The following is a 16,681-nucleotide window of genomic DNA, read 5'->3' as shown; positions in this document are numbered from 1 at the left end:
AAAGTGGTTCTGACAACATCTAAATCAAAGATTTCTGACTAAACCACAATTTTAAATTATTTCTCACATTCATGTTTTAGGTTCGAAAAGTAATTGAAGGATAGCTTTTATTTGAGGGCTTACTATTGGGGCTCAAACTATTTCACATATCAAAGTGGATCTAGCCTTCAGGTTCTCCCTGCATCCCTTAGTTACAGGGTGTGGCTAGCATACTCCACCCTCTACCCTAAACTTCAGCCTGGGGGACCGGGCTGCCCTTCCACATATAATCCAGCCATTCTGGTTACTGGCTTTTTGTAACTTTGGGCCTCCTGGCTGCTGCACTTGGTTCCCCTCCTCTCTTCTCCCCCTCCCCCACATGGCCCAGCTCAGTGTCATGTCCAGTCTGGACTCTCCCAGAGGTTCCTGCTTCTGTCTATGCTTTCCCACGTGTCTATAATAACCTTCTCCACCATTCCTAGGAACAGTCATATTTCCTTCCTTTTTATTTATTTATTTTTACTCACTTACTATGTAGTAAGATATACTATATAGTAAGGGTAACCTTACTATATAGTACTACTTACTATGTATGTAGCCCTGGCAGCTTTGAACTTGCTATTGAACTTACTATGTAAGAGAGGCTGATCCAGAACTCAGGTATATATGTAGGTCTTTGACTTCCAAATGTAGGAATAAAACCCACTTTCTACTAACTGCCAGAGATATTTAGTCAAAATACTGACTTTAAGAAATAGGTGATGGCCGGGCAGTGGTGGCACACGCCTTTAATCCCAGCACTTGGGAGGCAGAGGCAGATGGATTTCTGAGTTCGAGGCCAGCCTGGTCTACAGAGTGAGTTCCAGGACAGCCCAGGCTATACAGAGAAACCCTGTCTCGAAAAGAAAAAAAAAAAAAAAAAAAAAAAGAAAGAAATAGGTGATGAATCTAAGTTAAGTGAGAATAAGAATAAAGCTGCTCTATATAACATACAACTCTGGCCACAGTTTAAACTAAGTCCTTAACTATTGGCAAAGGAAGGAATTTGTCTAATCAGTGTGCCAAATCTGTATAAATACCTTCTCTGCCAGCCAGTACAGTCCATACTGAAGCATAAAATGTACCGTTTGTAAAACATCTTCATATTTAACTTTTCATAATATTACTAATATTGATACCAGGTGGTCAAAAAAGTTCACTATATTTCTAATACGGCTGAGAATACATAAGTACTAGTTGGCTTAACTTCACAAGACATTTTTCATCTGTTACAAAATACTATTTCTCTAGTTCAGCTTCAGAAATGTACAAACCCCTGATGGTCATCACAGATGCTAACACTCCACCTGTGTTTGCTGATGGAGTCCTTCCAGTCACTATCAGGCTACAGATTACCCCCAGTCTACAGATGAAGAGTACAACAGTCCAATGTCACACAGCTAGTCTACAGCACAGTCAGGATCCTGCCACAGGTGGCTTCTAGAGCAACAGAATTTATCACCACACTGTCTAAAAACAGTTTTAAAACTGATACAGCAATCACTTGCCTTTTTCAAGTTATTTTTAAACTTTATAAAACTTTTAAGTCAGAATCCAAAAATTACATTAAGGAACATTACACCAGAAGGCACTTATCCAATAGAAACCTACAATTGATTAACCTGGCACTTTTTTATGTTTTACTTATAACTCTGGGTGTTCTATTATGGAAAAAGATATCAAAAAAACATCATTATATAGATGCTTTAAATGTCAACCTTAAAATACCTGATGTATTTTTAAATTACAATATAAGATACAGAGCTAAGAAAAGATCACATTTTAGAGCAGATGCTCCTGCTACTACTGCTTTTCAGACAGGCCACCCAGGGCTGACCCTCTTGAACCTAGACAGGAGACAAGATCAATCCTGAATCACTGCAGGGTGTGGATCTCACATCTATAAAACCCAACACTCAAGCTAAGGCAGAAGGGTTTCCTTGTACTCAAAGCCAACCTGAGCTACACAGCGACTGTCAGATTAACCTTGATTACAGAGTGAAATACTAATGTAAAATAGTCTCACTGGAGGAGGTTGGAGACAGCTCAGTCAGTAAACACCCACCCACTTGAGAAGCTAGAGTGGTGCTGTGTGCTTGCACCCCAGCCCCAGGAGGTGGGGTCAGGAAGCTCTCTGGGCCAGGAATGCCAGTCAGCTTCAGTCACATATATACACAGCAGCAAGTAAGCTCTTGAAAAACACACCAATGTTGTTGTCATTCCAGACACACTGCCCCAAAGCAAAACTACTTAGTCACCAGAACAGATAACATGAAAACAAACACCCTTGACAGTACTGAGTGCAGAGGCAGAGGGACTAACCAAGACTCCTATACAACTTTGAATGGAAGGCAAAATGACTCCGGACAGACTTGGCCGTTTCTTATAACTTTAGGCTTATGTTTTAGGCCCAGTCACCTTCAGTAGTTATCAAAAAGAAATGGGAAATTACATCCACATGCTTTTATAGCAACATCACTCACAGTCTCCAAAAACTGGAAACAACTCAAATGTCTTCCATGACTGATACAATTATAGTACATATCCAAGCTGGGTGGTGGTGGCACACACCTTCAATCCCACTCAGGAGGCAGAGGCAGGTGGGCCTCGAGTTCGAGGACAGCCTTGTCTACAGAGCTCCAGGACAACCAGGGCTACTCAAGAAACCCTGTTATCCCCACAAAACCCACCAGAGTATACCTCCATTCCACAGACTACCATTTCTACCATAAGAACTATGGACACACTCTACTGACCAAAGAGCCAAACTGTATCAAGAAAACACATTCAAACACATGTATCAGTATACTCCCTTAGAAGGCTCCCAGAAAAGGCAAACCAGCGATGGTTTAAGGGCCTCAAGCTGGGGAGCTAAGCTGACTAGGAAGGGATGCAAAGACACTTGGGATCCACTTCTATTTCTTGATTATGGTAGCTTAACATGACTGTAAATCTATCAAACTCCAAAGCATTACATTCAACAACTATTTTTGCTTTATGTAAATTATACCTGAAAATACTTGCACATATCAAGAAAAACAGTAGAGCTGGAAAGAGAACTTGGTTGGTACAGTGACTGCTTCACATGCAGAAGCCCCCAGTTTGGTCGCCAACACTACATAACCTGGGCACGGCGATGCACGTCTGTAATCCCACATATGGGAGATGGAGGAAAGAAGATCAAATGTCCAAGGTCATCCTCAGCTACACAAGAGTTCTAGGCCAGTCTCTGCTGAATGAGACACTACCTAAGACAAACAAAACAGTAGTAGTACGGGAAGATGCTGGAGTATGCAGTGATTACAGACTAATACAGTCATTATTTTGTGGGGCCTAGGATGACGTAGGGTTTCTCTCTGTATCCCCGGCTGTCTGGAACTTGCTTTGTGGAACAGACTAGCCTCTAACTCACAGATACATTTGCCTCAGCCTTCTGAGTGCTGGGATTAAAGCATGGGCCACCACACCCAGCTAATAATTATTTTGATAATAAACTGTAAGTATTTCAAAAATGAATTACAATAGGTAGAAATTTGTAATCACAAATCCAAGTGCAAAAGTCACATCTTAGAATAAAAGGGTGAAGCTTGTGAGCTGGCAGCGGCTGCTCGTTCAGAGGAGCAGGGTTTAATTTCCACATGGTAGCTCACAACTGTCCCTGACTCCAGTTCTAGGAGATCCAAGGTACACACGTGGTGTACATATGTACATAAAACACTCATATGCATAAAATAAAACAAATCTTTTAAAAAGATAATAAAGAGTTATTTTTAAAAACACCTTGCATAATATTTACTTAATACCAGGCATCACTACTCTTATTTGGATAAATTCATTAAATAAGTATCCTTTACTCCTAACTGAGGGTCTGGTTCAGGGGCAGAGTTCTTGCTCAATTAGCATCTGTGAGGCCATGGTTTTGAGTATTATTATCAAAAATAAACAAGAAATCCAAATACATTAGCTTTTTTTTTCTCAAAGTATTTTCATGAGTTTCTAACTAGGATCATATTTTCATGTGCCAAGAAATAATCTTACTTCACTCCTTTACTATAAAAGATTGAAGTAGAGAATTAATTTACCACTGGCTATAAATTTTTCAAATCTCTGAAATACCATCATCTACTTATTGGTCAACTGCATTTCAGAAATCTCAGAAAAACAGTGGATCTTTGTTATATTACAGAGGCAGGTATATGTTTCAAAGTGAAGGGAAGAGCCAGAATGATAGCTATGTTTTTTATTGTTGTCTAGAGGGTGGGAACACATGGTAATCCAAGCTAAACACCTTTTGAGGCGTACAATTCTGCACTCACAAATAGGAAACAGTATTCTCCATTGTACTTAGACACCTTCTTCCTCTGCCAGTATATATCCAGACATCTCCAATGCTGACAAAGTATAGTCACTATACTTGAACAGCACTAATAGTTTACATAAAGCACCTCAATGTGTACATAACTCAAGTCTCAACAAAACCTATGATAATTGTCTTTTCGATTTATTACACCTATTCTTGAGCATGTGCACATGTGTGCTCTCAGAGTATGTGTGTGCTGGCTGCATGCATGTGTGCATGTGTGGAGGTCAGAGGACAGCTTGTAAAAGTCAGTTCTCTCCTATCATCTAAGTCCCTGGGATTAGAATTAGATGTCAGGCTTGGCAACAGGTCTTTACCTGCTAAGCTAAGGCCCTATATACTTTTTTGAGACAGGGTCTCATGAAACCCAAACTGGCCTCAAATTCACTATGTAGCTAACTCTGACCTTGATTACAGTATTACAGGCACACATGATGACCTCTGTTTAAGTCAAGACCCACTTGGACAGTTGGATTGGTTATTCAAGGATTACACAAACCAGGAAGAAGCAGGGTCAGAGGCTGAAATAGATCTGCTGGCAGACAGACAACACAATCTATTTCTTACTGATTGGAGGAGTAGCCATAGTACCTAAAGCAATATGAAGACAGCTGACATTAGGAATGATCTACAGCCAATCATGTCTAAGAATGTTCTTAATATAGCTGGGTGGGTGCAGGGTGAACATCTATAATTTCTATACTTGGGAAGTCAGGGCAAGAGGATCATGTAAGTAAAGGAATTCCAGGACACCCCATCACAAAAAGAATATTAAAATAAAAACGTTCTCAACAGTCCAAGTAATCTAAGAGTCAAATTAAATTTAAAGGTATGAAAGAGAACCTATAAAAATATTGAGTACCACATTGATAACTTTGCTTTGAAAGGCAAAGAGATGTCTTACCAAGGACTGTTTTACAGTGTAGCTATGAAGTCTGGAAAGACATTTATTTTACATGTATCTTAGTTACATATTCTCTTTGAACTCTGCACTTTGATATTTTATCTATTAAAGAAGTAAGAGGCCAGTTTGGCTGCCATCAACACTGAGGTAACTGTAAAATCTGAATGTATTTGAATATGTATTTATAGAAGACGACAGTGTTAAATCAATATTAAATTTCCTGAATGTGATAAAAATGTATTCCAATTGCCTAAGAGAGAAGCCTTCAATTTTAGACAGTCTTTGTTTGAGTATTAAAGTTAGGATGGCAACAACTCGCTCAACCAGCCCTAAGAGCTGTGCTCTCCAGCAGTGAGATCTCAGGACAAATGAACGGCTCTCACTAGACCACCCCATTCAGTTTGAAGTTTTAAAGATGACTTGAGATTAAAGTTAAAACTTCAGAGTATTTTCTTTCAGATGACACAAAGGCACTCTAACAGCATCTTCTGTAAACAACGGAATACAAGAAAGGTAGTCTTTGCCCTATAAATAAGTTAGTTCTAGTTGGAATCTAACAGACTTTTTAAAAAAAAAATTTTAGTAGAAAATTGGGACATAAAACATGGCAGAGGGAAATATAGACTGCAAAGACACCCCTTTAATCCCAGCACTCAGGAAGGCAGAGACAGGAAGACTTCCCTAAGTAGACCAGGCCAGCATGGTCTACCCAGTGACACCCTGTCCCCAACCCTCCTTTTTAAAGAGGGAACAAATACCACATAATATACCTCCAAAATAGCTCATACTTACTGGGATTTATCAAAAGCGTAGTAAAATTTATATTGTCCTCAATTCTTAAGGAACTTAAAATTTCACACACACACACTAATTAAACATCTTGTTTTGGGGGTGTGCACACCACAGTACATGTGTGAAGGTCAAAGGACAACTTGGAAGAGTTCTCTCCTTAAACCAACTACCCATTGGAGTCACACAAACTGAATTCTGGTTGTGGTTTTTCAGGCTTGGTACCTAGTAGGTGCCTTTTCCTACCATGAACCATCTCTCTTGCTCAAAGAACTTCTAAGTTTTCTAAGAAACAGATAAAAGTCTATACTGAATTCCTATGGATCAGTCATGGTAGAGAAACACTTACAAAACTTGCTATCAGATTTAACTAGGACTCAATTCACTTTAGTGACTGGCCAGCTGTTCTTCAACCCCAAGATTTAAACACCTGCCTTATAACACACTTCAGCTGTAGTCAATGACCCATTATCCAGACATTTAATTTCCACAAATTCACTTGTAAGACTTCAAAGGGGGAAACAGGATTTTCCCAGCATGGATACCATTCTACAACATAAGTCTTTCTCCCACAGAAAGCCATATTCATGAAGATGGAAAGAGAGCTGTCCAGTTATGTGGTTTCTCTCCCCGTATGCATGCTGTCAACCTCTCAACTTAGTGTTTTAAGTAATAAAGCCCCTAATGTGTACCAACACCTTCATCTGGCACTCAACTAAAAACTTGCTTTTAGAGTTCCTGGAGTTCAAACTTGTTATTTGTACTTTGGGGAGGTGCAATAAATGCACACTTAAAAATCACATTGAGTAATCTGTGAATAACTTTAGTATCTTAGTTACATGCTAACTTTAAAACTTAACCGGATCCTCACTCCCATCCCACCCCCTTTTTGAGACCAGGTCTCATTCTGTACCTTTGGCCAACCTGGAACTCACTGTATGGACCAGGCAGGTTTCAAACTCAGAGACCCACTTGCCTCTGCCTTTTAAGTGATGGGTGTGCATTACCAGGCAGGGCAATTTTCAGATTTTTAAGTCAGCTCCATTCATTTCTTCTTTTTTGTTACTGAATCCCACAACTTTCCCTTTGGGTCTGTATTATCAGATGTGATTGAATTTCAGACTCAGAGCTAGAAGAAATCAGTTATGTAAGTGTGTTCCTCCATCTCAGCCCACAGAGCTGGCTGCTGAGACTTCCAGTCATTGAGCTCTACAATATCATAAACCTCTTACTCATCACTGAAAACAAGTATTTCTAGAGGCACAACAATTGAATTGTAAGAAATCATCTAAAAGTGACTCTACTACTTAGTGAACAAAAGCTCAAGCAAAGGTTAGCTCAGAGTACCCAGGGGAAAAAGGAAAAACCAAAGGTAACATTGATTAAGCATCCCTTTGGTCCCCAGAGTTCTCAATGCTGATGGAACGCTGACTCTCACAGGTCTTACACTCTGTAATTGCTTTCCAGTGATCTCTAGAGGAGTCCCAGCTATTAAGCCATTTTTAAAATTTATTTTTAGATATAATTGTTTTAAATTGTATCCTTTCATATTATCTTTATAATCCTTGATATGAGTTTAATTTTTTCTTAAACAAACAAACAAGAAAACATCAAAATCAAAACAAAACAAGAAACTATATACATCAGACATGGCAGTGTATCAGTGGATCCTGGCACTTTCAAGGCCACCCTGGGCTACAGACTGAGTCCCAGGACAGCTGAAGGCACAGGAGATGCTGCTTCCAAACAAACATATGCTCCACACATGAAGTACATTTGTATGAAATGGTCCTTATATAACAGTACCATTTAGACAAGAAAAAAATTTTAACTATGCACATTTAAATTTTTATTTTTTTACTTACTTGTTTTTGTTTTGTTGAGACAGGGTGTCTCTCTGTAGCTTTGGCTGTCCTGGCTTTGTAGACCAGGCTGGCCTCAAACTCAGAGATCCATCTGTCTCTGCCTCCTGAGTGCTGGGATTAAAGGTATGAGCCACCTCAGCTGGCCATTAACATCTTTCTTTTAATAAAAAAGATTGCAGTAAATTTAAAGCCCCTGTTTGAAGTGTTCCATATGGCTTTTAAAGGATGAGAAAACCATTCTTCACATACATGGAGATGTACCGTAACGAGACTGTCTACCGTCAGCCTACACAGGCCGATCCTACGTATATTTCATCAGGCTGTAAGTCCCTGTATAAGTATAAGCCCATCCACAGCTTATACTTCTTGTTTTCTTTTAAATGTCTAAAGCAGAATGAAAAATGTAATGTGCTCCACACTAAAGATGTAAGAGACTTTTCAGATGTTGGAATTAAAGTAATAAATCTGAGCATCAGGTTTTAATAATATTCCCTGAAATGCAAATGTTCTTTATAAAAGGCTGAAACAAAATACAAAGATACCACTGACACACACCAAGAAAGCATCATTAACGCTTTCAACTTGGTCGGCTCTAAGAGGAACACTGGAGCTGTACAATAAAACCTAGTGTACACAATGTTCTTTTCTGCTCACCTGCATCTTTGAGGACCCAATGACAGCAAATGTACCCTCTTTCCAGAGCTTCCACACTCAATGCATGAAAGGGAGGGTCAACCTGGGATCTATTAACTCTAGGGAATCACAGGGTGCTGTGAATGTTGTAGGGAACCATAGCTTTGGATCATAAAGCCTTTTGCTAATCATAGACCCTCCAATGAGGCTGAACCTCTTGTCATATAGCCAGTGGAAGCCTGAGCATACAAGTTAAGGCTGCCTGCAGTATAGTGTTACTAACTGTGCCATGGCCACAAAGCCTGCTTCTGCTTCATGCCCATTACTGCTAAACAATCTGAAGACACCAGACACCCTACCATCTCATCCCTAAAAAGACCTCTACCTCTTATTTAGACTCTAAAGGCTGCTTTGATCTTGTCAGCCACTGTTGAAAAATGTCATCAAGTTGGCCCTTTAATTCCTTTGCTGATAACACACAGGGCTTCAGAAGGTGGCCCATTCCAACGTTAAGACAATCCTGAAAAACTACAAAACTCCTTTCTAATTTGACTGCTCTGATTTGTGGACATTTTAAATGGTACCCCACTCTGTGTACTTATCAAAAGTTTGCTGAAAATGCCTCCTCTGTTTGGAACTTAAAACTCATGAGACTTGGTGCAACTGAAGACAAGTACAAAATTCCCACACTTTGCAAAGCCACTCCTGCCCTCTTGTTCCATGTAATTAGCATCAGCATTACTAAGTTACTCAGAAATAACTTCAATCCTGTCTACAAACAGCTCATCTGCAACAATTCTATTTATAATCGTGATTTCATAACACAGTCAATCAAAGTGATGTAAATATAGCAGAAATCATTATTTATTCATTAAAGCCTGTTTTTTGAGAATTCCAACTTGTCTAAGGCACCTTTGACAGATCTTTTATTGCATTACTTAAAAAAATTGCAATATAGAGCCGGGCATGGCTTTAATCCCACAACTCAGAGGCACAACAGTCAGATCTCTGTGAGTCTGATCTACACAGCAAGTTCAAAGCCAGCCAGAGCTACATAGTGAGACTCTTGCCTGAGATAACAAAACCAAAAATTAACTCAATGATTAAAAACTACATTGTATTAGTAAGGTCCACTTATGGCACATATGGCAATCTGATACAAATGAGTGTTTCCTTGTCAAACAGGAACTATATTGGATAGTTTTCATCCTCAAGTGAACTGGACAAAAAAAGGTTGGTAAATATTTTGCCAACAGTGATTGATTTACTTGAATCAAATAAAAAACTGGTAAACTGACAGTTACTTGGTTAAACCAGCAAAACTGAATTCTTAAAGGGCCCCTTAGGGGCTCTTTCTTGGGCTGTCTCTGGAGTCAAACAATAGAGACAGTACTAAGAAGGGCCCCCTGCAATGAGCTCCTCTTTTCGGCTCCAATAATTAAATTCCCTGCAGGGGCATAAAGCAGATTCACCTAATAAATGAATTCAGTCTAATTCCCAAATTGTATCAGACTGCTATTTCATTTAAGTTTATGAGGTAAATATGCAGTTCCCCCTCCCCCTTGATAAATACATTTCCTGAGAAACGAATTTTCCTTACTTTTCCAGGATGGCCTGAAACATGAATGCTGATTTAAACCAACTAACCCTGCCACAAAAGACATCCCCGCACAAAACACCAGTACACAAAACTTCACTATACACAGCAGCTACCACTTTACAGTCCAGAAAGCTGCTCCTCCGATAACGCTCTCCTGATAAAAGCACCCAACTTATCTAGTCAGGTCATTTCGCCAGGTGAAAATGGTTTGCCTTATCACAAAATGCGTAGCGCAGTATTCTAGAATATCCCTTGTGATAGCTCTTACTCACAATCGAGTCAGAATCAATCCAGTATCTAAGTGTACTCAAATAAATACTGTCAACTTCAACTCAGTTTAGTGTCTGCTAAGTAACAAACAAACAAACCCATAAAACAAAACCGAAGTTCTTTCATCGCCTTCTCAATGCTCGAAATAGCTTATTTCCAACTCAGAATACAGATACCAAGTTTGCCAAGCACTGCCCCACCCCTCGCAAGTGCGGACGACTGGAACGTTTCAGGGCACTCCATCACGTAGTACAGCTACAAACTTCATACCGACCGACGCCAGGGCACATTCTCCAGGCCGGGCTGATTGTACGCTCTCCCCAGTAAACACCGTCATCAACATCCAGGTTCAATGAGGGTAAGAGGCGGTAACACCCACAGACCCGTAAAACCACATTCACAACTTTCACCTACATACTCTCCTCGTTGCTTTCAACAAGTCGTCCAGGGAATCCGCAGTTAAGTATTCGGTAGGCTACCTTATGTAAAAATCAAGATAACAAACAGGACGCAGAGGGGAGCGAGTCTGTGCGCCCTAGTATTAACAAATTTCGCATTTTAAGCACTGCACACGCCGGGTGCTTGGATCTCCCAATTCCACCCCTCCCCCCTGCGCCGTCTTCCCTCCCCACCCCCTCCTCTCATTCTGGGAAGTCTTCATTGGAGGCATCAGGGGTGCTACTCACCGAGTTTTTCCACCAACTTCAGCATCACCCCTCCGATGTGCACCTCCCCGGTCACTCTCAGGGTGACATCACGGTTCAGGTCCGTGACATGGACGCTCAGTTCCCACGTCCCGTCCGCGTAGCAGCCATCTGGCATCCTTATCCCGTCCAGAGCCATGGCTCCTTCCTGCGAGCGCGGAGGAAATGGCTCTCGTCAGCGTCACTCCCCCAAAGGAAGACAAACCCCACCGAGTCCGCGGCGCCGGCCGCTGCGAGGGAGAAGGCAGAGGAGCCGCGGCTATGCGCGCACACCCGAGGGCGCGAGCGCGGGCGACTCAGCACCCAGACCGCGGCCTCCGCCCGCCGCACCCGCCTAGCGGACTCGGGCGCCTTCACCTGCCGCCGCTGCGCCCGGCCCGCCCCGCGCCTCCCTACCCCGCCGGGGTGACCGCGCCGCGCCGACCTGCGCCCCGCTCCTCCCGCAACGTCCTCCCCGCGCTCCGTTCTCCCGCTGCGCCCCTCACCGTGCTCCTCTCTCCCGGCTCCTGCGGCAACAGGCGAGGCCGGCGGCGCCCGCGTCGCTGCTCTGAGGGAAGCGAAGCCTCCCGCCGTGGCTAATGGAGTCCCGGCGCCGCGGCCCCCGCCCCACCCCCTCTCCCCGCCCCGGCCCCCGCCCCGCAGCGCCGCCTCCGCCCCCTCCTCTCTGGCTCTCCTCGGGCCGCGCTCCCGCGGGGGCGGCGCGCGCTCTGGTGGGGCCCGGGCGGCGCGCGCCTCGGGGAGCGCCGCGGGGGGAGGCGGCGGCTGCAATCTCGGCCCTGCGGAGCGCTGCCCTTTTATGGAAATGAAGGACCAGGCTTAGGGATGGAATCCAACATCCGGGCTCTCGGCTGCGGAGCTGGGGAGGGGGCGGGGGCGCGCGGGGCCGAGGCGGCGCCTGCTGCGGGGTCCGGGCTTCGTGCGTGAGAAGCCGTCTCGGGAAGTTCCCAGGTCCCGGGACGTGTGCAGGGAACCCGGGCGCGTAGGCACCGCGCTGGGGAGCTAGGCAGAGAAGTCGGGATGCAGAAACTTTTCGATGCCTGCCTTGAACATCCCACAAAAGCAGGAGAAAGGACAGAAGGGCGATGAGCCAAAAAAGTTGCCTAGCAAGCAGGGTTCCCGCACCAAATCCGCAGCTCCTGCTGGACCCCCGAGAGTTGGCGAACATTACTAAACCCTCGGACCCAGGTGCCTGCCAGACGCAAGAGCGTGGCCCATGCGCTCTTGCTGGAAAGGGGGACCCCCACCCCCCGGCAGTGGTTTACCCGAGGCCGATTCTCCACCCTCGCCAACTGCGCGTACTTGGGACTTTTCCTCCGCAATTTAGAGTACTCGGTGTTTTGGATGCACGCTCATTCTCTTCCTTACCCTCCGACATACTTCGAAGACATTTAAGTGGCTTTGAACTGGGGTTGAACTGTTAAAGACTGACTAGTGATGGAGAACGGTCCCCGACGACCCACTTCCACGTTCCCATTAACTATTACACTCTGTTGAAGGGAACTGTTTAGAATCAGCGAGCCAGGGATTGACTCTTCAAGCAATCCATGACTCAAAATTATTTAAGTCAGGAAGAGTCAGATAAGACACTGTAATGGATCTTGGGTTCAAAGAAGTGTCTGGACTTCATGAACAGCCCTAGACACTTCAAAGGGGGAATCTACGGCGCAAATAACCCTTTGTTCATCAATACAACAACAAAAGAAAAAGCACAGCCTCCAGAAAAGGGTGGACACCCTTAATGGAGTGAAAGCAGGAAAACTTAGTCAAATGCCAGAGGTTTGGGAGTGGAAAAAAAGAGAGAGAGAGAGAGAAACCACTCTACTAACACTAGGTAGTCATCATGGAGAAACTGATGCTCCTCTCCAGTTACTTATACTTGGTAGACAGACATTGTGAGCGGTTTACTTAGAAGCAGTGTTGTTCAGGGTGGAAACAGTGTTGATGAAATTATGTTCTTGGAAAAAATATAGGAGAATATTTTCAATAATGTAGAGAATTCGTTGCTTGGGTTAAAAAAAAAATCTGTACAAACCAGGCACAGTGGCACATGCCTTTAAACCCTAGCACTTGGGAAGCAGAGATAGGCAGACTTTTTTGGCGTTCAAGGCCAACCTGGCCTACATAATGAGTTCCACTCCACGACAGCCTGGGCTATTAGAGAGACTGTATCTCAAAAAGCAACCAAACAAAAATCTGTAGAAAAATGTATGTGCCTCTGTAAAAATCAAGAACTCACCCATTTTAAAATATTCAGATTTAAAAAGAGAGAGAGAGAGAGAGAGAGAGAGAGAGAGAGAGAGAGAGAGAGAGAGAGAGACTAGAAGGAAATTCCCCAAATGTTAAGTACTGGGTGTTGTGGTTCTAAGAGGTTTTCTTTTGATAGTTGGTTTTAGTCTTTCTTTTCCTAACCAACTCAAAACCTGCCACATCCTCTACTTTTCTGGTACCACTAAGAACTGCTACAATTCCTCTCTATGCGATGGACAGACTGGCCACAGCAGCTACCAGATTCATGGGCAGGATTTTTATTTGTTTTTCCTTATGGGTGGTATGTGTGTGTGTTACCATCTCCAAAGTTAACTATACATTTATGTTATCTACACATTTACAGATAGGTTGGTGCAAAAGATGGAAACATATTGGTACCAATTAAAAACAAGTATCAAAGAAAAAGGGATCTATCCCATGGAGAAATATCTTTATTAGAGAAATCCCTTCGTGAAAATTTTACGCATGTCTGTTCCTCACTGCATCTGTTTGGTTTCCTTACCTTATCTCCAAAAGATCTTCGTCAGTCAAAGTAAAAGGATGCATAAGCTAAGAGGTAGCAGACATTACAAGTGGCTCAAAACAAGAAAAAGATGTGTATGTGTTTGAGGCTTAGGAGGGTGGGGTACTTAACTGAAATGAAATGAGGAATGAGGCCCAGAATTATTCCTAGTGACCCGAGCGTGCGTTCCAGTAAGCCCAGAATTTCTGTAACATGCCTTAACACCAAAAATATCCTTTCTGAATATTCCTTTTCCTCAGACAAACGTGCTGAAGCCAAGTGTGGTGGTTCATAACCTCTTAAGCCTCAGCTTTCACGTTCTAGCTATTCCCAAGTGAGCTACTTTCTGAACAGCCATCCACTCTAGCGTCTGCCACTCGGGCAGCCATGTTTCTTCAATCTACTTCAGTAAATGTTCCCTGCAATTATTGGTGGTGGTGGTGGTGGGGTTAATATTGCAAACAACTGCCCTACTTAAATTATAGTTTTGAAGAGACGTTATGTTGCCTTAAAAAGCCAGTAGTATGTTTGAGTGGAATTGAGCTCCAGGAGACAGAGACCCTTCGTTAAATACCTTTGGGAGAATAATTAGGGTGGGTGCAGCCTGTTCTTTCAGACCTTGGCTTTGAGTATTTCAAGCTGTTGCTGCTTTGAAGATTGAAGGGAAGCCAAAACTCAAACCTTTGAAACCAGGATATTTCCCTCCTTCTAGTCCATCAAGTGAGATCTTCAAGTGCATTTCTTAAATATTTGCTTCTACCTAATGTTTTCTAATGTATTCAAATGTAGGCTCTTATCTGAAACCCCCCACCCCCACCCCGCGCTAGAACCTCTAAGACAACTCAATACTTGTGGGACTTACATCATGCCGAAAAGGAGCCGAGAAGTCCAGTGTTTGGAAGAACAGCTCGGGCTTTGAAAGCAGCAATATCCAAATAAGGTACCAAGCACTGGGCTTAGATTTAGACCAAATGATACCTCACAGATCTGTCACCAGATCCAGCCCCGGGCTTGGTAATCCTCAGGTTGACTTCAGCTCTTTCTCTGGACCTACTTATGATGTGCTTTAAAGGTTATTTTAAAAGATTAATACAAACCACAATCATGGGGTTTAAAGGAGAGAGGTTTCAAGCATGAATATGTAAGTTGGGGCTTGAATTTTAAATGAAGCCAGCAAGATGAAATATAATGAATTATTTCTATCGAATACCGGGTAAGCAGATTGCCAGGGATGAAAAGCTACCAAGGAGACAGAAATCAAGGAAGGTAGGATAGGAAGAAGGTTACACAGCTACCGTTTTGTTATAAGCGTCTAGGCCCTGTGAGGTGAAAGAGAGGGTGGGGAGAGGGTGAGGGGAACATAAAAGACCGGGAAGCTATGGAGCAAAAAAAAAAAAAATGTATTTTCAGGGGGTTTTGTTGTTGTTTTTATTTTTTAAAGATAATCATGGCAGGCAGGTCTCTGAGTTTGAGGCCAGCCTGGTCTACAGAGTGAGTTCCAGCAAGCCAGGGCTACACAGAGAAACTCTGTCATGAAAAACCAAGAAAGAAAGAAAGAAAGATAGAAAGGAGGAAGGAAGGAAGGAAGAGTTTGAGTGTTTGAGCATCAGAATAGGTCATGAACTTTGACAAAAATATCCAAGGTTCACATACACTTATAACAGCATGGTTGTTATTGTATGGTTAGCAGTATTGGGCACTGAAATACCCAGGCAGATGTGGAGCATATCACAATCTCTTAAGGCAGCAGGCTTATATTTAAGACATCAGAAAGAGGCAGCCAAGAATGAAGATAGACCAGTGCCTCACACTATACAAATGTGAACTAAACTGAAATGGACTGTACACTTGAAATTTAAGTTCTAAAATTGTGACATGAAACTATAACATTCTTAGAGGGAACCCAGCACTAGCCCTGCAAAATGTTGGATAAGGCAGCAGCTTGTTGAGTAAGACATAAAAGCGTAAGTCACAAAGGAAATTAGATGAATTGGGTTTTATCACGATGTAAGGGACAGGTTGGCGTAAGTCAATGGCAGAACACTTACCCAGCATGCACTCCGACATAGGTTCAATTACCAGCACCTACACGCAGCTCACAACCATCTGCAACTCTGGTTCTGGGGAATCCAATACCTCCGTGGCCACCAGGCACACATGGTGAACAGATACAGATGCAGGCCCATAAAATAACATTTTAATGTAGGGAATAAAGTCTATACAAATATTTATAAATAATTTCTGTTAAGGAATTTTATCTAGAATATACAGAAACCTGTTACAATAACATGAAATAGATTATTATTATTATCATTATTATTTTGTTTTTTATTATTTTGGTTTTTAGACAGGGTCTCATTTTTGTTGGCTTCGCTGGCTTGGAGCTCTCTATGTAGACCAGGTTGGCCTTGAACTCACAGAGATCTACCAGCCTCTGTTTCCTGAGTACTGGGTTTAAAGGCATGTGCCCCAACCCCTGGAAATAGATAAATAGTTTTTAATGAGCAAGGGATACTAACAAACAGGAGATATATGAATGGCCATAAATATCTAAGAAGATGCTTAGTGTCACCAGCCATCAGGGAAATGCAAAGCAGAGCTACAAGGAGTTAATACTTCATACCTACCACAATAATCACACTGTAAAAAGATGGCAGCAGAACATGCTGACTAGGATCTGGAAATAGCATAAAGCCTTTGTTTGTGCATATAACATTTGACAATGTGTAGGTGACATTCTTGATCACATTAACCCCATTTCCTTCTCT

The 16,681-nt window shown here is 42.6% G+C and overlaps 1 protein-coding gene across 6 annotated transcripts in view; it reads right to left on the bottom strand.

Annotated features, from left to right (window-relative positions):
* The window catches only part of Fermt2 (FERM domain containing kindlin 2), a 70,003-nt gene extending 58,239 nt beyond the window's left edge, over positions 1–11,764 (bottom strand). For 5 of the 6 annotated variants that reach the window (XM_076931184.1, XM_034497637.2, XM_034497638.2 and 2 more), the window contains exons 1-2: positions 11,629–11,762; positions 11,126–11,291 (exon numbers count right to left, since the gene is read on the bottom strand). In XM_076931184.1, the coding sequence (XP_076787299.1) occupies positions 11,126–11,282 (157 nt within the window). In that variant the 5' untranslated portion in view covers positions 11,283–11,291; positions 11,629–11,762. Of the gene's footprint in view, positions 1–11,125; positions 11,292–11,628 lie in introns of all 6 variants that reach the window. The other variant, XM_034497640.2, reaches the window with a different exon arrangement.
* Between the last annotated feature and the right edge of the window lie 4,917 nt (positions 11,765–16,681).

The sequence above is a fragment of the Arvicanthis niloticus genome, chromosome 3, assembly GCF_011762505.2.
Source record: "Arvicanthis niloticus isolate mArvNil1 chromosome 3, mArvNil1.pat.X, whole genome shotgun sequence".
NCBI classification, from domain to species: domain Eukaryota; kingdom Metazoa; phylum Chordata; class Mammalia; order Rodentia; family Muridae; genus Arvicanthis; species Arvicanthis niloticus.
The sequence above is the reverse complement of the archived record's forward strand: the minus strand, read 5'-3'. Positions and strand labels throughout refer to the sequence as shown.